The 22,741-nt window shown below is 37.7% G+C and overlaps 1 protein-coding gene across 3 annotated transcripts in view; it reads left to right on the forward strand.

Annotated features, from left to right (window-relative positions):
* The window catches only part of CCDC141 (coiled-coil domain containing 141), a 227,171-nt gene that overhangs the window by 190,452 nt on the left and 13,978 nt on the right, over positions 1 to 22,741 (forward strand). For all 3 annotated transcript variants that reach the window (XR_007454356.1, XM_049615429.1, XM_049615430.1), the window contains exons 20-22: positions 3,046 to 3,229; positions 5,796 to 5,908; positions 9,519 to 9,635. Coding sequence is in view for 2 of the 3 variants with exons in the window: in XM_049615429.1 (XP_049471386.1) it covers positions 3,046 to 3,229; positions 5,796 to 5,908; positions 9,519 to 9,635 (414 nt within the window). In the remaining variant the exon portion in view is untranslated. The remainder of the gene's footprint in view (positions 1 to 3,045; positions 3,230 to 5,795; positions 5,909 to 9,518; positions 9,636 to 22,741) is intronic.

The raw sequence follows: 22,741 nt of genomic DNA on the forward strand, positions 1-22,741 counted from the left end.
CTTCCCAGGGGAGTTCTACCAGACGTTTAAAGCAGAGATAATACCTATCTTTCTCAAGCTATTCCAAGAAATAGAAAGGGAAGGAAAACTTCCAGACTCATTCTATGAAGCCAGTATTACTTTGATTCCTAAACCAGACAGAGACCCAGTAAAAAAAGAGAACTACAGGCCAATATCCCTGATGAATATGGATGCAAAAATTCTTAATAAGATACTAGCAAATCGAATTCAACAGCATATAAAAAGAATTATTCACCATGATCAAGTGGGATTCATTCCTGGGATGCAGGGCTGGTTCAACATTCGCAAATCGATCAACGTGATACGTCACATTAACAAAAAAAAAGAGAAGAACCATATGATCCTGTCAATCGATGCAGAAAAGGCCTTTGACAAAATCCAGCACCCTTTCTTAATAAAAACCCTTGAGAAAGTCGGGATAGAAGGAACATACTTAAAGATCATAAAAGCCATTTATGAAAAGCCCACAGCTAACATCATCCTCAACGGGGAAAAACTGAGAGCTTTTTCCCTGAGATCAGGAACATGACAGGGATGCCCACTCTCACCGCTGTTGTTTAACATAGTGCTGGAAGTTCTAGCATCAGCAATCAGACAACAAAAGGAAATCAAAGGCATCAAAATTGGCAAAGGTGAAGTCAAGCTTTCGCTTTTTGCAGATGACATGATATTATACATGGAAAATCCAATAGACTCCACCAAAAGTCTGCTAGAACTGATACATGAATTCAGCAAAGTTGCAGGATACAAAATCAATGTACAGAAATCAGTTGCATTCTTATACACTAACAATGAAGCAACAGAAAGACAAATAAAGAAACTGATCCCATTCACAATTGCACCAAGAAGCATAAAATACCTAGGAATAAATCTAACCAAAGATGTAAAAGATCTGTATGCTGAAAACTATAGAAAGCTTATGCAGGTAATTGAAGAAGATATAAAGAAATGGAAAGACATTCCATGCTCATGGATTAGAAGAATAAATATTGTCAAAATGTCAATACTACCCAAAGCTATCTACACATTCAATGCAATCCCAATCAAAATTGCACCAGCATTCTTCTGGAAACTAGAACAAGCAATCCTAAAATTCATATGGAACCACAAAAGGCCCCGAATAGCCAAAGTAAGTTTGAAGAAGAAGACCAAAGCAGGAGGCATCACAATCCCAGACTTTAGCCTCTACTACAAAGCTGTCATCATCAAGACAGCATGGTATTGGCACAAAAACAGACACATAGACCAATGGAATAGAATAGAAACCCCAGAACTAGACCCACAAACGTATGGCCAACTCATCTTTGACAAAGCAGGAAAGAACATCCAATGGAAAAAAGACAGTCTCTTTAACAAATGGTGCTGGGAGAATTGGACAGCAACATGCAGAAGGTTGAAACTAGACCACTTTCTCACGCCATTCACAAAAATAAACTCAAAATGGATAAAGGACCTGAATGTGAGACAGGAAACCATCAAAACCTTAGAGGAGAAAGCAGGAAAAGACCTCTCTGACCTCAGCCGTAGCAATCTCTTACTCGACACATCCCCAAAGGCAAGGGAATTAAAAGCAAAAGTGAATTACTGGGACCTTATGAAGATAAAAAGCTTCTGCACAGCAAAGGAAACAACCAACAAAACTAAAAGGCAACCAACCGAATGGGAAAAGATATTTGCAAATGACACATCGGACAAAGGGCTAGTATCCAAAATCTATAAAGAGCTCATCAAACTCCACACCCGAAAAACAAATAACCCAGTGAAGAAATGGGCAGAAAACATGAATAGACACTTCTCTAAAGAAGACATCCAGATGGCCAACAGGCACATGAAAAGATGCTCAACGTCACTCCTCATCAGGGAAATACAAATCAAAACCACACTCAGATATCACCTCACGCCAGTCAGAGTGGCCAAAATGAACAAATCAGGAGACTATAGATGCTGGACAGGATGTGGAGAAACGGGAACCCTCTTGCACTGTTGGTGGGAATGCAAACTGGTGCAGCCACTCTGGAAAACAGTGTGGAGGTTCCTCAGAAAATTAAAAAAAGACCTACCCTATGACCCAGCAATAGCACTGCTAGGAATTTATCCAAGGGATACAGGAGTACTGATGCATAGGGGCACCTGTACCCCAATGTTTATAGCGGCACTCTCAACAATAGCCAAATTATGGAAAGAGCCTAAATGTCCATCAACTGATGAATGGATAAAGAAATTGTGGTTTATATACACAATGGAATACTACGTGGCAATGAGAAAAAATGAAATATGGCCTTTTGTAGCAACATGGATGGAACTGGAGAGTGTGATGCTAAGTGAAATAAGCCATACAGAGAAAGACAGATACCATATGGTTTCACTCTTATGTGGATCCTGAGAAACGTAACAGAAACCCATGGGGGAGGGGAAGGAAAAAAAAAAAAAGAGGTTAGAGTGGGAGAGAGCCAAAGCATAAGAGACTGTTAAAAACTGAGAACAAACTGAGGGTTGATGGGGGGTGGGAGGGAGGGCAGGGTGGGTGATGGGTATTGAGGAGGGCACCTTTTGGGATGAGCACTGGTTGTTGTATGGAAACCAATTTGACAGTAAATTTCATATATTAAAAAATAAAAAAAATTAAAAAAAAATAAAAGCAAAAAAAAATAGACTAGATTTTGTATGTTTGGGCTTTTTTCTTTTCTTTTACCTGAGATTTGAATTATTTTTAGTGCTATACACTTTTTTTACTGCATGTTCTTGTAAGTGTATAATGTTCTTAGGAATTCTATTTTAGGTAAATCTAAGAAGGCAGGAAAATCAAATGCATTTCTATACCTTTATTTTCTTAACTGACTCTAATACCCTAGTGCAAAAACATATGATCATATTTTGATATTTTCTTTATTATAACTTAGAAAGTTCAAACTAATGTGATTATAAAGTTTGAGGGATTTGAAATTTGATACTTCAGTGGTCAAAATGAAGAACTTTAGAAGGATGGTGTCTCCTTAATCTATACTTTATCCCATTTTAATTTAGTGTCATTTTTGGTATGAAGACGCAAGTGCCACAGTTGTAAGAGTTGGAAAATACTCTACAGAGTGCAAGACAAAGGAAGCTGTGGAAATTCTCCACCAGCAGTTCAATAAGTATATCATGCCCTCAGTGCCTCAGCAAGAAGAAAGGATTCAGGAGATCAGTGACCTAGCCCAGCGCTTATATGGTGAGGTCTTTTTAAAAATATCCAGCAATTTGCCATTGAACAAATCTATAGCCACCTAATCCAGCAGAAAGCAGAGCATGGCAGGCCTTCAGGGTCCTCACTGTAGCAACTACTTGGGGGAAGAGACTCAAGATAAGAGCCCATCTCTATAAAAGTAAGCAGGAGGGAAAATAGGAAGTAACTTCTGCCTGCAGGAGAGGAGGCCTTTGGATTTTCACTATATTGTGTAAACCCTCCTTCTCTGTGTTCTTTTCTCCCCTATTCCTGTCGCTCATCCCCAGGGTAGTAAAACCAGAACAATGCTCCGCTTATTCCAGTGTATTTTATCCACTGTATTCTATTCAGTTTCCAAACACACTAACTACTCACAAAGACCAAGACAAGTTAAATCCCCCTCCCATTATTCATCATCCTGCATCCTGCTTTGTCTGCATTCCTGGCCCTTATCACCACCTGACAAATTGTATAGTTATTTGTCTATTGCCTGGCTTTTACACCAGACTGTAAGCTCCATGAGAGAAGGGATTTTGCCTGTTAGTTTACTGCTTTGTGGTATGTACTAAGTACTTCACAAATATTTGGTGAATAAATGAATCATTGAGTAAATACCTTGTATAAATAAATGAATGTCATCAATCTTCATCTGCTCAGTATGAAAGCTATGCAATTTTCAAAATTTTCATCGAGTAAGATGCTTTAGGAATATTATTTTAACTCTTACAGGCTACCCAAACATCATTGGACCCAGAATTTTAATGCAAATAAATTTATCTAAAAAAATTTGAATACCTATTATCTATGAAGAGGTGTGATTGATTTAAAGACAAGTAAAACTTAGTTTCTTCATTTGAGAATCCACAACCTAGGCCTAGAAGTCATGTTATGGTTAATGCAGTAAGAAAGGTATGAAAAGTGAGTATTGGTTTGCTAGGGTTAACATCACAAGATACCATAGACTGGGCAGCTGAAACAACAGAAATTCATTTCCTCACAGTTCTGGAGGCTGGAAGTCCAAGATCACAAGGTTGAGGTGCTGACAGGATTGGTGTTGCCTGAGGCTTCTTTCCTTGGCTGGCTGCCGGCTGAGTTCTTGCTGCCTTTTCATACAGGCATTCCTCTGTGCACAGGCTCGCATTGGTGTCTCTCCCTCATCTTTTGTGGGAGGGATCCAGTCATATTGGATTAGGGCCCGTCCTAATGGCCTCATTTTTACTTAATCACCTCTTGAAGGACCTTATCTCCAAATGTGGTAACATTCTGAGATACTGGAGGTTGAGGCTTCAATTTACGAATTCTGGAGGAGACACAGTTCAGCTCATAACAACGTGAAATACAGCTTAGTCTAAGCCATGGAGTCTGTAATCCTGGTTTCAAATCCCTGCTCCTGCAATGATTGTCTGGGTAACCTGAGACTCTTTGAGTCTCAGTTTTGTCATATGTAAAATGCGATAGAACCTAGAGAATCCAAGGAGAATTACATTAATGCGTATAAAGTGCTTAGCCATAACCTGTTAACAACAGGGATGAGCCTTAAAGACATAATGCCAAGTGAAAGAAGCCAAACACAAAAAGACAAATATTATGTGATTCCACTTACAGCAGGGACCCAGAGTAGTCGGATTTAAGAGATAGAAAGTAGAGTAGTGGTTACCAGGAGTTAGGGGCAGAGAGAAATGGGAGCTGTTTTTTAATGGGTACAGAGTTTCAGTTTGGGAAGATGAAAAAGTTGTGGAGATGGATAGTGGTGATGGCTGCACAACAATGAGAATGTATTCAATGCCACTGTACTGCACACTCAAAAATGGTTGAAATGGTAAATGAATGAATGAATGAATGAATGAATAAATAAATAAATAAATAAATAAAATACAATGTTTAGCCATAGTCAAACAATGAACACTCACTACATGGTAGCTATTTTTATTGTTATTCAGGTAGAGAGAAAAAAAATCTAGGCAGGCAAAGATTAAGAACATTTCAGAGATATTGCTATTTGAAGTAGATCTTGAAGAGTACATAGGGTTTTGACAGCAGAGAGTGGGGGAAGGGTATTCTTGGTATAGGAAAGAATACTCTGGCTATGGGGATTCGCAGGGGGAGAGTTGCTGGTTCAGTTTGACCAGAACTAAATGTGTGAGGGAACTAGGGTGGCATACGTTTGGGAGAAGCACCTTGAAACTATATTATGGAGGGCTTTGAATCCATGAATAAAGAATGATTGAATGTTCAAAAACAGGAGAAAATGGATTAGAGTGGAGCTTTAAGAATATTAACAAAGCAACATGGTTTAGGCTACATGAAAGTGATGTGGTACAGCAGATTTGTAACCATTTTCCTAGGGTACCTGTTTTTCATGCCTTCATTCATTTATTTATCTATTCAACAAGTATTTATTAAGCACTTACTATCTACCAGCCTTTACACCAGATACTGGGGAAATGAATTAACACCCTAGCAGAGTTTGTTTGTTTGTTTGTTTGTTTTCTGCTAAGGATTTGACCTCAAAAAATAGTTGTTTTGTTTTGTTTTGTTTTGTTTTTTGTCTTTTGTCCCTTCTCCTCACCAGGTTTTGAAGAAGGGCAGAAATATGCTGAGAAAATAGTGGCAAAACACAAAGAGGTTCTTGAATCTATCACTGAATTATGCGTCTCTCTCACAGAGCTTGAAGAAAAGCTGAAGGTAATTTCTTCTTCCCAGAGTATGTATTTTCAAGTGATATAAATAAAAATGTGTTGATAAGTATCTTCTGGTCCAAAGATGTTCTAATGGAAATTCTCAAGGGACATAATGTGCACATTTGTTTCACAGCTTTCTAACATAATTATCTGGGTGTTTCTGATAATTAATTCTGTTTCTTTTCCATCACTGCAGAGAAAAATATTGCTGGGAATGAGGGCTAAACACAATTAAGGTGTCTCATTTACATTTTCATGGATCACATCCTAAAGGATAAATGTATGCCATTAAAATCAAAGTAAAGTCTGTATGAAGTAGCCTTATACTTTCATTCCCAGATAATAAATGTAAGGGTTCTTTTTCCTTCCAAATTGTGGCCCCGGAGAAAATAAAACTAAATCTTCACGTATTAGATTCATTGAACATTTAGCTTCATGGAAGTATTGAACTAATCATTAGCATCTTTCATGAAGTAATAAGCTGATGGAATAAAAAATAGAAAATATGTTGATGTCTAATCCCTAGGCAAAAATCCAGTTATGAGAGAGAAATGCATATATTGTTTTGTCTGTATTTTATGAAAACTAGCTTCATTAGTACTATTTTAACAACTGGCTGAAAGAACTAGTTACTTAAGATGTAGAGAATGACAAGGTAATTAAGAGCACAAGCCGTAGAGTAAAATACAGCTGCCTCAGAATACCAATTCTCCAAATAACTGGATTTGTGATTTGGGGCAAGTTACTTCATCTCTTTGAGTCTCAGTTTCTTGATCTATAAAATGGAGGAAATAGGGGATCCTAATCACAGAGTAACCCTGAGGATTGAATGTGAAGACACCCATGGTTATTGTGATTATTGTTGATATGGAGACATAATGGTGCTCTTGCAGTTCAGAGCAGAATTCTATTTCTAGCAACCTTTTTTTTTTCTGTATGAATTTCCACATCATAAATTTGAGTACTCAGTCCATTCAGAATAGTTTGCTTATCTTTTAACTGAGTGGATGACCAAATTATCTTTTTTCTTTAAGAAACAGATTTTCAACTTTTTTTCTTTTTTTATTTTACCATTTAATTAACACTGCAATGAACATCTTCGTGCATAAAGATTTTTTTTTTTCTCTTGTATTGTTACCTACACATAAGCTCTCCAGGGCAGATTTGGGTAAATGAGTACAAAATTGTTAATGTTCCTAATATACATACGTTAAATTAAATTCCACAAATATTTTAGAATTTTAATGCCATCAATAATGTATGAATGTGCCATGGGTCTTATATTATCTTTTTAAACAATGATCATTTCCTCCCCACCTCCATCCAACCCTCCGAGGATCTGTTTCTTCTCTTGACTTCCAGGACACAGCTTGAAAACTGCTACTTCCCCTGACTCTTTGCTCTTTACTATCTACAACATCCCTCCCATTTCTGTTGTACTTCTTCAAGTGAGGTCCACTTAATAAAATTTACTCTCTCAAAGTGATATTCCTTTCTGCTTTCACCTTCATGGCCGTTCTTTCTGAAAGCTCTACCCACTCCCTCTCCTCACTTCCTCATTTCCCATTCTTGTTACACCCCTGTAATCAGGATTGCACCCTCTTTTTCTTATTCCCAACACATCACTTGGATTCCCTTTTGCACTAGTCAGGAGCATCCTGATTATACATTCCAGCTGGATTACGCTTCCTAATGCTAATGTCATTTTTACACTCAAAACACTTGACTACAAATTCTTCATTGCTTACTATATAAAGTTTAAAATCAAGGCCTTCCGGTATTCCAAGGCTGTCTTTCCAAATCACTGTGCTTCTATACTCATCGTAGGCTCCTGTCTCACTGGTCTGCTACCCCACATTTCTGAGTTTTCTCCTCCTAAACCTTCCTGTACATGACCTTCTCTCTCTGCTTATCTAAATTTTACTATCTCTCAAAGCCAAACCTAAATGCTGCCTCCTCCACAGTTCCTTTGTGGTCTGGGTCCCTGCCTCTCTGATTCCCCCATTCTTTCCTACTGTGATCATCACATATAACTACCATTAGTACCCCAAACCATTTACTCCATTACACCTGAAGAAACCCTATGACTCTGTTCAGCTTAGGGTCCCACACATTTAACACTATTCTTTGCCTGAAGCTTGTTCTCCAGAAAGAGTTGTGGCATTTGTAGTAAAAACTCAAAGGATTGATACAGAGAAGAAAAATCATTCAATACATAGCTCAAAAAGATGTGATTTGGGTGGATATAAAAGTGAGGAAGAGCCTCTCTGGCAAGAGACACGGGCATCAGCAAGGCTCTTACCAGTTACAGCCTGAACAAAAGCTTGTCAAAGAATGCTTACTAACAGTTTACATATGTTTGCATGAAAGCATAAACATCTAGTTTTTATGTTTTTAAGGTTGGTGCTATGGCTCTTTTGTAGGGGTTATTAAAAATAGGCCCAGAAATCCCTATCAAGGCTAAAATAGTGATAATAATCCTTTCTATTTGGATAGCAATTTGAGATTTACAAAGTCTTTTCATATATATTACTTCAGTGATTTGCAAATAATCTTGTGATGGTAGTAAAGCAAATGTTGTTTTCCTTGTTTTAGAGGTGAAGTTCAAAGAATGTAAAAGTGCTTTGCCCGGGGCCTCACCATCAGTAGTGGAGGTTCTGGAATTAGATACAATTCAAACTCTAGCATTCTTTCCACAACAACCACCATTTTGGAATTAGATGTCAAGTGTGTACCAAAGCAGAGTAACTTAACCAATAGCACAAACCAGCTTAAGTTTTAGAGTTAGACTAAAAGTTGAGTCTCCCCAGTAAGCATCTCCCCAAATTCTCTGAGTCCATATAGCACGTTGAGCACATTGAGGAACATGCTGTTTCTTTAAGGCCCATCTGACCATGGGCCTGATCATGTTTCAGGTGGAATAGGGAATGTTCTGGTGCAGTATAATTAATCATCCTAAATGTGGTGTACCTGATGCTCCTTTTACCTTTCCAAAGTCTTCTCAGCCCCCACAGGGGTTCCCTGGCAGCTTGCAAACACCTATACTTCCATGACTAAAACAGCCCTATGAGCTACATGAGCAAAATATCATCATCCACATGAAGCATCCTTTGTTCTCAATTGTTTTTTCTTTAACGTACTCAGTGATATCTCCTTCCTCTCTTCCTGAGTCTCCCAAATATTTACTTACGTAAAATCTCTGGATTTCCTCTTTGCTCTCCACCAGAACCTTCAGACATTTCTTCCTCCTCACCACTCCCCCAGACTTTCCTAATGGCTTAGACTGCCATGCACAATGTTTTTTTTTTTTTCCTCTGGAAAACGCTCCCTGTAGGTGCATCCTATTAGAGCAATGACTTTGTTCCTGCTGGGCTTTTGAACCACCAGTTTTTACCGGCAATGAACTTGATCAAAGGAGTGAGGTAGGAGGGGAGCTGGAAACTTCACAAGATAATTTTGTAAGTCACATCCTGGGCTGGGCATAGTCACTCTCCTGTAGAGTACATTTGCTGAAAGGTTGCAAATGGCCTATGTTTTCTTCCAAGTGGTTGTTGTGTAGCACTGTGCCTCCATCTTTCCTGGCCCAGACTCTGACTAACCATCTCTTTGTACAGCAGGGAGACATTTTAAAAATGAATCTGAATTTGGAAGATCTCCATGATGACTTCGTTGACCTGCTAAAAGAACCAGCAAGAAATAAGCAGACAATATTCAATGAAGAAAGAAATAAGGTAATGAAAACCATGTAGTCTCAGTTTTGCATTTTGAGATTAGAATCCCTTTTCATTGAAAAATAAAGTGAATTAAAGCCTTCTTATCTATCTGAATCAAATCTTTCAATGTGATTGCCCTCATCCTGTACCTCCTTTCTACCCTTTACTTAGTACTTCTCCCACCTAAGTTATTTCCCTCTGAGCACTTCCTATTGAATACTGGGACCATAGTAGTTCACAGTGGTATTGGGATAGCTGTTTAGTCACCATACTGTCACTCCAAACCACTCTTTTTTTAAGTTTATTTATTTATTTTGAGAGAGAGAACACTCGTGTGAGTGTGAGTGGGGGAGGGGAAGACAGAGAGGGAGAGAAAGAATCCCAAGCAGGCTCCACACTGTCAGCATGGAGCCCAATGCAGGACTCGAACCCATGAACTGTGAGATCATGACCTGAGCCAAAATCAAGAGTCGGATTCTTAACAGACTGAGCCACCCAAGAGCCCCCCAAACCACTTCTGTCACACCACCAAGCTATGATTTTGTTGTTTTACATTACCCACTAGAAAACCATAATACGTGAAATTAACTTTTTTAAAACTGCATGTATGTATGTATGTATTTTGGGGGATGGGAGGGCAGAGAGAGAAGGAGACAAAGGATCTGAAGTGGGCTCTGTGCTAACAGCAGAGAGCCCGATGTGGGGGTGGAACTCACTGTGAGATCATGACCTGAGCTGAAGTCAGATGCTTAACCAAATGAGCCACCCGGGTGCCCAAAATTAGCTTGTATCTTGTTCCCACAGAAGTTACTTCTAAGATGATATTTCCATGTACATATACTAAAACATAGAACCCAACTGAAATATAAATACTAAAGTACAAAAATGTTTAAATTACTTTAAAATTTATGTATTACAGATAATTTGAGCATGTACCAAAAACTGCAAACATTCACAAAATGCAAATATTTTATGATTTCAAAAGCATTATTTAAATCACATCATTATGCAATTTTTGGTATAAGTTGCTCACTCTTTATTCATAGCTGCTGGACTATAATTAGCTCTTGTCTTTTTGCTTTGCCAGTTTTGCTTCCAATGTTCCTCTCTCTCCCAAGGAACTGAAGGAACAAATAGAGTCAACATTATTCTCAACTGTCCCCAAATTAATAAAGTATGCTTCTTGTGATATGAGAGTTTAAAATAAATATCTCCCCACTTGTTGTAGTTATCTCATGGAAAAAGATTTATCTTTCCTTAAAGTCATTACCATTCTTAGATCTTCTATATAGGTCGTGTTCCATAGGTTCAATCTTTGTCAAGGTCTAGTGCAATTATACAACCTCCAGACAGCAAGTGTCATTACGCAAACTGACTTTGTTGTTGGATGGCCTTGAAGCACTTAAACCCTGATTCCACCCTGAGGCAAAGGAAAGCTGCCAAACCTTGATTACTTTGTTAAACCTTAGTCTTATGTCTAATGATCTTTGGTTATTGTGATTGGTCTAAATCAGGTCTTCTCAATCTCAGCACTGCTGACATTTTGGCCCAGAGAATTCTTTGCTGTGGAGAGCTGTCCTGTGCATTACAGGATATATAGCAACATTCCTGGTCTCTATCAACTAGATGCCAGTGGCACGCCTCCCCCAGCCACCCAGTTGTCACAGCTAAAAAATGTCCATGGACATTGCCAAATGTTCCCTGGGGAGCAAAATCACCCTCAATTGAGACCAAGTGGTTGAAATAAAAAAAGAATAACACTAAATGCATCAATGTTCATTCTTTCCTCCTTCCTTTCTTTTCTTTTATTCTCAAGTCAGTTAACATACAGTGTAGTCTTGGCTTTAGGAGTAGAATCCAGTGATTTATCACTTACATATGACACCCAGTACTCATTCTAACAAGTGCCCTCCTTAATGCCCAGCGCCCATTTAGCCACTTCCCCCCACCCATCTCCCCTCCAGCAACCCTCAGTGTGTTCTCTATATTTATAGTTTCCCTCCCTTTCTGTTTTTTATCTTATTTTTCCTTCTCTTCCTCTATGATCATCTATTAAGTTTCTCAAATTCCACACATGAGCAAAATCATATGATACCTGTCTTTCCCTGACTTATTCCACTTAGCAAAATATCCTCCAGTTGCAAAATATCCTCCAATGGCAAAGTTTCATTCTTTTTCATTGCCAAGTAACATTCCATTGTGTGTGTATGTATGTAATATATACATACCACATTTTCTTAATCCATTCATCAGTTAATGGACATTTGGGCTTTTCCATAATTTGGCTATTGTTGAAAGTGCTGCTATAAACATTGGGGTGCATGTACACATGCCCCTTCAAAACAGCATTTTTGTATCCTTGTGATAACTTCCTAGTAGTACAATTGCTTGTTTTAAGGTATTTCTATTTTTAATTTTTTGAGGAGCCTCCACACTATTTTCCAGACTGGCTGCACCAGCTTGCATTCCCACCAACAGTGCAATAGGGTTCCCCTTTCTCCACATCCTCACCAACATCTGTTGTTTCCTGAGTTAATTTTAGCCACTCTGACCAGTGTGAGGTGGTATCTCATTGTGGTTTTGATTTGTATTTCCCTGATGGTGAGCAATGTTGAGCATCTTTTCATGTGTCTGTTGACCATCTGGCTGTCTTCTTTGGAAAAGTGTCTATTCATGTCTTCTGCCCATTTCTACTGGATTATTTGTTTTGGGTGTTGAGTTTGGTAAGTTCTTTATAGATTTTGGACAACCCTTTATTGGATATGTCGTTTGCAAATATCTTCTCCCATTCCACCAGTTGCCTTTTGGTTTTGTTGATTGTTTCCTTTGCTGTGCCATAGCTTATTACCTTGATGAGGTCCCAACAGTTCATTTTTTGCTTTTATTTCTCTTGCCTTTAGAGATATGTCAAGTAAGAAGTTTCTGAAACCCAGGTCAAAGAGGTTGCTGCCTATTTTCTCCTATAGGATCTTGATGGTTTCCTGTCTCACATTTAGGTCTTTCATCCATTTTGAATTTATTTTTGTTCATCACATCTTTTTTTTATTAACAAAAAAGTTTAATGTTTATTTTTGAGAGAGCCAGACACAGTACAAGTAGAGGAAGAGCAGAAAGAGAGGGAGATAACAGACTTTGAAACAGGCTCTCGGCTCTAAGCTGTCAGCACAGAGCCCAAAGTAGGGCTTGAACTCACAAATCACAGGATCATGACCTGAGCCGAAGTCAGACACTTAACTGACTGAGCCACCCGGGCATCACTGTGCATCTCATCTTCTTAACTAAGTTTCTAAGAGATACTAAATTCCTCTTATCTTTTAAATTCTGCACATTTGTCTGCACTGCCAACCAACCCACATTTATTAAGACTTAAAGTGAAGGTTATTGTTACCAAAGCAAGCAATTTATTGCTTTGCTTTTAATTCATTTATTTTATTGCTTTTATTTATTTTTCTTAGAAGAAAAATTAAATGAACAGATGGTTTTAAATAAAAAATCAAGATTTATTTTCATTGAGAAATTGGTTTTATTTTAATATAAATTAAAAGGTGATAGATCATCTGTTATTTAGTATAAAAGTGAAGGAACAAAACAGGGATATCCACACTCACCACTGTTATTTAACAAGTACTGGAAGTCCTAGCCTCAGCAATCATACAACAAAAAGAAATGAAAGGTATTCAAATCAGCAAGGAAGAAGTAAAATTTTCACTATTTGCAGATGACATGATACTCTATATAGCAAACCCAAAAGACTCTACCAAAAAATTACTAGAATTCATAATGAATTCAGTAAAGTTGTAGGATACAAAATCAACACACAAAAATCTGCTGCATTTATATACACCAATAATGAAGCAGCAGAAATAGAAATTAAGAAATCAATCCCATTTACAATTGCACCAAAAACAATTTGGTTAGGAATAAACCTTACTAAAGAGGTAAAAGACCTATACTCTCAAAACTATAAAACACTGATGAAAGAAATGGAAAATGATACAAAGGAATGGAAAGATATTCTGTGCTCATAGATTGGAAGAATAAATATTGTTAAAGTTTTACAATAGCCAAATAGTCAAAGCAACTTTGCAAAAGAATAGCAAAGCTGGAGGCATCACAATTCCAGACTTCAAGTTATATTACCGAAGTGTAGTAGTCCAAAACAGTACATTACTGGCACAAAAAAAGACACACAGGTCAATAGTACAGCACTGAGGACCCAGAAATGAACCCACAAGTATATAGTCAATTAATCTTCAACAAAGCAGGAAAGAATATCCAGTGAGAAAAAATACAGTCTCTTCAACAAATGGTGTTGGTAAAACTGGAGAGCAACATGTAGAAGAATGAAACTAGACCACTTTCTTACACCATACACAAAAATAAATTTGAAATGTAATACATGAAGACATAAACATCCTAGAGGAGAATATGCAGTAACCTCCTTGACATCGGCTATAGCAACTTCTTTCTAGACATGTCTCCTGAGGCAAGTAAAAAAAGCAAAAATAAACTATTGGGACTTCATCAAAATAAAAAACTTCTACACAGTGAGGGGAACAATCAACAAAACTAAAAGACAGCCAACAGAATGGGAGAAGCTATTTGCATACCTGTTGAAGGGTTTGTATCCAAAATCTATAAAGAACTTACCAAACTCAACATCCCCCAAAACAAATAATCCAGTTAAGAATTGGGCACAACACATGAAAAGACATTTTTCAAAAGGCATACAAATGACCAGCACACACATGAAAAGATGCTCAACATCACCAGTCATCAGGGAAATACAAATCAAAACTATAATCACATATCACCTCACACCTGTCAGAATGGCTAAACACAACAGAAGATACCTGTGTTAGTGAAGATGTGGAGAAAGAGGAACCTTTTACACTATTGGTGGGAATACAAACTGGTGCAGCAACTCTGGAAACAGTATGGAGCTTCCTCAGAAAGTCAAAAATAGAACTACCCTACAATCCAGCAATTGTACTACTAAGTATTTACTCAAACTATACAAAAATACTAATTCAAAGGGATACATGCACCTCAATGTTTATAGCAGCATTATCTACAATAGCCAAATTATTAAAACAGCCCAAATATGTCCATCAACTGATGAATGGATAAAGAAGATGTGGTGTGTCCATACACACACACACACACACAGAGGAATATTATTCAGCCATAAAAAATAATGAAATCATACCATTTGCAAGGACATGGATGGAACAAGAGGGTATTATACTAAGTGAAATAAGTTAGTCAGAGAAAGACAGACACCATATGATTTTACTCATGTGGAATTTAAGGAACAAAACAAATGAGCAAAGGAAAAAAAGAGAGAGAGAGAGGCAAACCAAGAAACTGACTCTTAACTACAGAGAACAAACAAACTAATGATTACCAGAGGGGAGGGGAATGGGTTAAATAGGTAATGGGGATTAAGGAGAGCATTTGTTGTGATGAGGACCAGGTATTGTATGGAACTGTTGAATCACTATATTTTATACTTAAAACTAATATTACATTATATATTAACTAACTGGAATTTAAATAAAAACTTAAAAAAAGTAAAGAGAACAATTCTACCAGACTATTACAAGAATATACTCATCACAGGATTTTCTCTTGGTGATAATAAAGTGCTTCTCATTTTTCTAACCCCAAAATGCAGCAGGTGGAATTAGGCAATTTAGTAAATGCAGTGCCCATTGCACTGCTAACAGATTAGAGATAGTGTCTTCCCTCCAAGGTGAGCACCAAAGCCAAATCCATAGTAATATTTGAAAACTCCTAAGGTTAAACAGACACCCAGAATATTAAGAGACTCCCCCAAAACCACAGAACTATTCAGTAGAGGATGCAGGCTTACAATGCCCACATTTAGAGTTATAGAATTCAAGTGTTACAAGGGATTTAACAATCATCTGATCAAATCTCATTTTATAGTTGAGGAAACTGAGACTAAAAGAGATAAAATATTTTGCCCTCCAAGAATCATAGAAAGTAGTGTCGGCCTTGGGCAGGCAGTGCCATTCTCCTGAATTTCAGACACGTTAACTTTTTCTGTAAGACCGAAAGTGAGCTCTAAGGAACGGCTCTGTGTAAATAAGCTGCTTTGTAATGACACTGCAGATTCCCCTGCCAACCTGTTCCCTCACTCTTCCCCTTCATCTGTTTACATGATGATTAATAAAGCAATAGCATGGAAGTACTTTTTTTTGGTATTAATAAGGACTTTTAATTCTATGAGATAGATCTGTAAGTTAAGGGTTTTCCTGGGCCACAAAGGAAATCATAGCCAGAAAATGATGTTGCCAGTTTAAGACTCAGGTATATTAGTTAATTCTCATAGGTTAAAGATACTGCCAACAAAAGCAGGGAATTTGGGAGCCTACTCTGAACTGAGCTCATTTAAACTACATACTTAAATAGAATCATTCATTTTTGCAGGGAAGTAAAAGAATTCAATCCTGTATGACTCAGAGTCAGGGACACACAGGCAGTGAAGGCATCAATCCCCACTGCACAATGGTGTTCTGTGGTTGCACCCCAAGAAGAGCAAGTAATATAAAACAAATTTATGTTTTCAAAGTTCCCCTCAATATATATACATTATCTCAGGGTCTAGTTTGGAGATAACATATCATAGAAATGACAATTTAAAAATTTAAGAACCAGTTACTTAACTTTCCCCACAGTCTTAGAACCAGACTAATATGGGAGAACAGTTGCTCAGATGGAAGAGATCATAAGACCCACAGGTTAATGGATACTGTCTCACCTCACGGAGAAAGTTGTCTGGATTCACCTGCTTGAATAAAGTACATAACTGCAAGAAAGAAAAAAAAATGGCATATAGTGTTAATGCTTGCTTAATTACAGGTGGCAACATCAAAAATATCTATTGTAAGTACTTGTTATCATTTGCCTTATAATTTATTATTTTTATAAATTCAAGTTTAATTGACACACAATGTTATATTAGTTTCAGGTATGTAACATAGTTATTCGACAGGTCTATACCTTATGCTATGCTCACCATAGCTGTAGCTACCATTGGTCACCACACAGTGCTATTACGACACCGTTGGTCATATTCCCTATGCTGTACCTTTTATCCTCATGACTTAGCTGGAAGTGTGTACTTCTCATTCCCTTTCACCCATTTTGTCCATCCCCCTCTGGCAACCATTAGTTTGTTCTCAGTATTTGAGTCTGTTTCTGCTTGTAGTTTGTTTATTCATTTGTTTTATTTTTCAGATTCTACATACAAGTAAAGTCCTGTGGTATTTTTCTTTCTCTGACTTATTTCACTTAGCATAAATACCCTGTAGGTCTGTCCAAATGTCCCAATAGCAAGATCTCATTTTTTATGACTGAGTAATATTCCATTGTGTGTATATGTGTGTGTATGTGTATATCTATATCTATATCTATCTGTATCTGTATCTGTATCTATATCATCACATCTTCTTTATCCATTCATCTATTGACAGACACATTCATATCCTGGCTTTTGTAAATAATGTTTTAGGGGCACCTGGGTGGCTCAGGTGGTTAAGCATCCAACTCTTGATCAGCTCAGGTCATGATCTCATGGTTTGGAAGTTTAAGCCCTGCATCAGGCTCCACACTGAAAATGCCAGCCTGCTGGGGATAAGATGTTCTCTCTCTCTCTCTCTCTCTCTCTCTCCCCTTCTTTCCCTCTCTTCACTCCCCACATGCTCTATCTCCCAAAATAAATAAATAAACATTTTTTTGTTGAAGTTTTTTTTTATTTTTCATATTTTGTGAGAGAGAGACAGAGCACAAGCAGGGGAGGGGCAAAGAGAGAGGCAGACAGAGTCTGAAGCAGGCTCCAGGCTCTGAGCTGTCAGCACAGAGCCCGACGCGGGGCCTGAACTCACGAGCAGTGAGATCATGACCTGAGCTGAAGTCAGAAGCCCAACCGACTGAGCCACCCAGGTGCCCCCAATAAATAAACATTTAAAAAAAATAATGGTGTTTCAATAAACATAGGGATGTATAATCTTTTCAAACTAGTGTTTTTATTTTCTTTGGGTAAATGCCCAGTAGTGGAATTATGGTATTTCTATTTTTAATTTTTTGAGGAAACTCCATATTGTTTTCCATAGTAACTGTACCAGTTTATATTCCCACCAACAGTGCATGAGGGTTCCTTTTTCTCCACATCCTCCCAAAACCTATTATATTTTGTATTTTTTATTCAAGCCATTCTGAAAGGTGTAAGGTGATATCTCACTGTTGTTTTAATTTGCTTTCATCATGGAAGTACATTTATACCAATCAGTGGAGTACTCTTATCAAACTGGGTGAGGACAGCCCTGTGCCCTCTTCTAATCCTGATCACCTGGTAGGCGGCAAAGGCGTTCTTAAGACATTTGCTTTGGAAAAAAATGGGAAAGGGACAAAGTGTTCTTCACCATCTTTCTGTTCTCATCTCTTTTATTTTGTCTACCCCAAGTGTGCAATGCTACCAACTTACCCCTTGGCTGCCCAAAGCCCCTTCCAAAAGCCTTCCCCAGAAATGTCTTTCATAGAGAAGTCCTGTGTTCAAGATCATTCTTTCTCTACTTCCTACTTACCTTCATTAAATCTTATTTATACCAGGATAAGAGTATTGTGGGACTATTTGGAAAGGTAAAGTCTTCTGATGTTCCCTTAAATTTACCATATAGATGGCTCCCCACTGTGTGTACTTTGAGAATTTGTGCTACACACTTACTTCAAGGGATGTAGAATATTATTATATTCTCTATTCCAAACACTCACTTTGTTTGCCTACATGGCAATGGTTGTAAATCCAAGTGGTTATGGCTATCAGTGGAAATGAAAGTTTAGAAATTGTGACAGATATAAGAACTGAGGCCACAGATTTAGGATTAATTAAAAGTTAATTGATCATTAGACATGAAAGTGGGTGAGATCTTTGAGGGGAAAAGTATAAAGAGAAGATTAGAGAACTTAAGACAAGATCACACACTATCCATATAATTAGAAGGTTGGGGAAGAAAAAGGAATCAACAAAAAGACAAACAGCAGCCAAGGATATAAGAGAAACAAGTTGAGAGTGAGCAGTGTTGTGGTGAATTAGATCAGCTTCCCAGCCATTCTGCCAGAACTTATTAAATTGATGCAAATATGCTCTGTCTGGAAATACCCCTTTCTGGAAACACACACACACACACACACACACACTTTTTCCCTCTACTAATAGCAAAATGATTTTATGGTGGGGAAATGTTAAAAAAAATAGTATATGTGAATGTTTGAAAACCATTTTCATAAAGGAAACTGGTAGACCCAGAAAACTGTAACTCAGTGAGATTTAAATAGGTGAAGGGGATTAGCAGCACACTTAATTGTGATGAGCACTGAGTAATATATAGAATTGTTGAATCACTTATTGTACACCTGAAACTAATAGAATACTATATGTTAATTATACTTGAGTTTTAGAAATTAATTAATAAAAGAAGTTTTGTAAAATTCCATAATGACTTAAAAATGAAAAGCTTATTTGCCTTTGAGAATAAAGGCAAAAATGCCAAGAGCCTACATGGATTGACTCAGAAAAACTTATATTAAATTCACCTTATTTTGCTTTTGCTTTGTGAGATGACTATTTAATGGATAATTCTAGATTAGTGTCATAAGCAAATTATTCTGACTTCAAAAAGTCATTTGATAAACATATTTATGATCTCTTTCTTAAGGTAAGTGTAAGTACGTGAACTGAATAAGAGTTTGATTAGATTATAATTGTTCCAAGAATCTTAGGTAGTTCAACAGTGTTAACCTGGAAGATAGTTTGCCTTGCCTTGGGGAGACATCTGACTTTGTTCTAAACTCTGCAGTGTTCAACATTTTTATCAATGGCATTAATAGAAGAGGTAGAAAATTTTGGCTGATTAAAAACTCAGTATGAATTGGGGCACCTGGGTGGCTCAGTCGGTTAAATGTCCAACTTCAGCTCAGGTCATGATCTCATGGCTCATGAGTTAGAGCCCCGCATTGGCTCTGTGCTGACAGCTCAGAGCCTGGAGTCTGCTTCAGATTCTGTGTCTCCTTCTCTCTCTGCTCCTCCCCCACTCATGCTCTGTCTCTCTCTCTGTCTCTCTCTGTCTCTTTCTCAAAAATAAATAAATATTTAAAAAAATTTTAAAAACTCAGTATGAATAGCCACATATGGTTCTTATAAAAACACAAAAAGAACTAACATAATCACTTTAATAAAAATATATCACATAGATCAAGGAGATGTTGGTTCCATTGATTAGTTCCCATCTGGAAAGTAAATGAATCCTGGAAATAAACATATTTAGGGGAAACAGTAATAAGTTGAAATGTTTCTGGAAAAGATTTCAGAACATTCTCTCTTATTGTCAGTAGAGATTATCTGCTAGTGTTATTTGCTGTGGAAAGTATTTTTCTACATTAGGAATTGTAGGGAGTAAAAAAATAATATTCTTGGATTCCCCTCTGAGTTTGACACCACTGAAAGAGAGTCACGGGAGTCAGGAATCAATAACTAGTAAAAACAGGATTAGAGAATATGGCTTGGACTTTTCTAGTGGGTTTCCTAAAACTTTATCTCTGATTTAGATAGACTTGCCTACCTAAACACTTGGGTGCACAGCTAGACAACCAGAGGCTTTCTGTACAGGGGCTTTTCATAGTTTAAATCTAACATGAATACACACATTTGGTAGAAGACAGATCCACAGGAGAGGCCTCAAAAAGTCAGAGCTGAGCATGTTCAGTCTAAACCTGCAGTTAAGTAGGAGGGAAGAGTGAGAAGACTAGCCTGGACTTTTATTCAAGTTTTTCTCCTAAGCCTGTTGCAAATTTTCAGACAATTCTTAAACATTACTCTTCTCTAGAGAGACACACATTACCCAAAGAAGGCATTAAGAAGTTGCGTGGCCATGGATGACCCTCAAATCAACAAATGCCTGGTAGGAGTGGGGCTTCCCAGAAGGTGACCTTGATGATAAAAGTTCTAGAGGCAAGGCAGAAGAAGACTGGAGGTTTTAGTAGAAGAAAGAGATTGACAGACTGCGAGACCAATTTTCCAAATAGTCAAAGAGCAGTTAAAAGAAGAGAGAAATTGGACATCTTTGTCGCTCCAGGAGGCCGGTTCAGATCCGTTGTTGGATACTGAGTGAAGGCATATCTTTGCTAAATATAGGAAAAGATTCTTAACACAAGTAAAGCATAAACTTCTATTCAAAGAAAAAACTCTTTCAGGAAAAGTATTCAAACATAAGCTACCAGAATGTCATAGAGAAGTTGCCTATACTGAACAGGAAGTTGGACCAAAGTCCCTATGAAAAGGAAAATAAATGCAGAGCTAAGCCGATGTAGGAAAATCAAAAGAAGGAGGGACATTTCCTACTGGATATGTGTTTATTTAGTTTTTGTTTTTTTTTTTTAATGAGAAGGACTTTAAAAAACTTCTGGCTTTGGGGCGCCTAGGTGGCTTAGTTGGGTAAGCATCTGACTCTTGATTTCAGCTCAGGTCATGATATCACTGTTCGTGAATTTGAGCCCTGCATTGCGCTCTGTGCTGACTACAGGAAGCCTGCTTGGGATTCTCTCTCTCCCCCACTCTCTGCCCCTCCCCTGCTCATGCTCTCTCTCTCTCTCTCTCTCAAAATAAATAAATAAACTTAAAAAAATAATAAAAATAAAAATTCTGGCTTTTAGGCCCAGAGTTTAAACTTCTACTAAACAGCTGAAGGAAACCACTTTCTCCAAACCTATGCTTACACTTTCTCTGAGGATAAGTCATGTCTCTGGGGTAGTCGAAGGAACACTGTTTTTACTTCTAATCTTCAACCTGAAAACACATTTACGTCTCAAAAATTATTTATAAAGTGAATGAGCTAAAATGAAGAACACAAAGTCAAGGCAAGACATAACTTTCTTATGTGCAAGCAGTGGCAATGGAAAAATCTCAGTAATTTTTAAGTAAAAATGCACCCAAAAAGAGGAAAGGCAAAGAAGAAGTAGATATAAAACAACAGGCTGAGATAGATGAGGTCCCCTTCAGCGTCAATGCTCTTTTGAGTTTGTGCCAGAAAGGATGGATATTTGAGTCTCTTTTTGAAAGCAGACATGGACATGGATTAGTGGGGAGAAATACTAGATCAGTGTAAGCAGGAGGTGATGTACTGCTGTTCACAGTCTCCTAGCGTGACCTGCCCTCCACATGGCATGGAAAGATAAGTGGCAGGCACTCCTCTTTTGTATCTTGTGTTCTCTTGTGAAGGACCGTAACCTGTGATTGTTCCATTAATATCTACCTCCCCCACTGGGCTATTATCTCCCTGAGGGCAGAGACTGTATTTACTTTTACTCATTTCATCTCGCCAATGCCTAACATGGCACCTAGTATGAAATAAGTGCTCAGTAGATATTTTGCAACGGGAGAATAAAAATAAGGCGCTTAAGAAAATAAAACCAGTCATTAAAAATGACTTTATATGGCCTAGAATTGTCAAATTCATACTGACAGAAAGTAGAAGTGGTTGGGGGGATGGGAGAATGGATAGTTCAGTGTTTAATGGGTAAAGAGTTTCAGTTTGGGAAGATGAAAAAGTTCTGGAGCTGGATGATGGATGGTTGCACCAATGTGAGTGTACTTGATACCATTGAACTGTGCACTTAGAAGTGGTTAAAATGGTAAATTTCATGTTATATATTTTACCATAATAATAATAATAATAATAATAAAGGATGGCTTTCCTAAGGAAAAAAAGAGGGGTTATTCTTAGGAGGGTCTGAGGGATCACCTAACAAGGGAGCCTCTGATGTTTAGGAGCTACGTGTTCACATGGAATGTAGACAAAACAAAGCAGAATTTGCCGGTGGAAGAAGGTTCCTCAGATCATGATTTGAAAGACATTCATCTGATTCAACCCCTTCATTAGAGATGAAAACTAGGGCTTTCTCTCCTCTCTTTCATAAGGTCTATCACATTTCATTCAGAGACTAGAGGTCAGTTTACCCATTTCTTAGTCATGGGATGGGACTGTGCCCAGTTTAAACAGACAGATGGTTTCAAGTTCAGTAACGCTTGTGTCAGGGCCCCG

Source organism: Panthera uncia (genome assembly GCF_023721935.1).
Source record: "Panthera uncia isolate 11264 chromosome C1 unlocalized genomic scaffold, Puncia_PCG_1.0 HiC_scaffold_3, whole genome shotgun sequence".
NCBI lineage: Eukaryota > Metazoa > Chordata > Mammalia > Carnivora > Felidae > Panthera > Panthera uncia.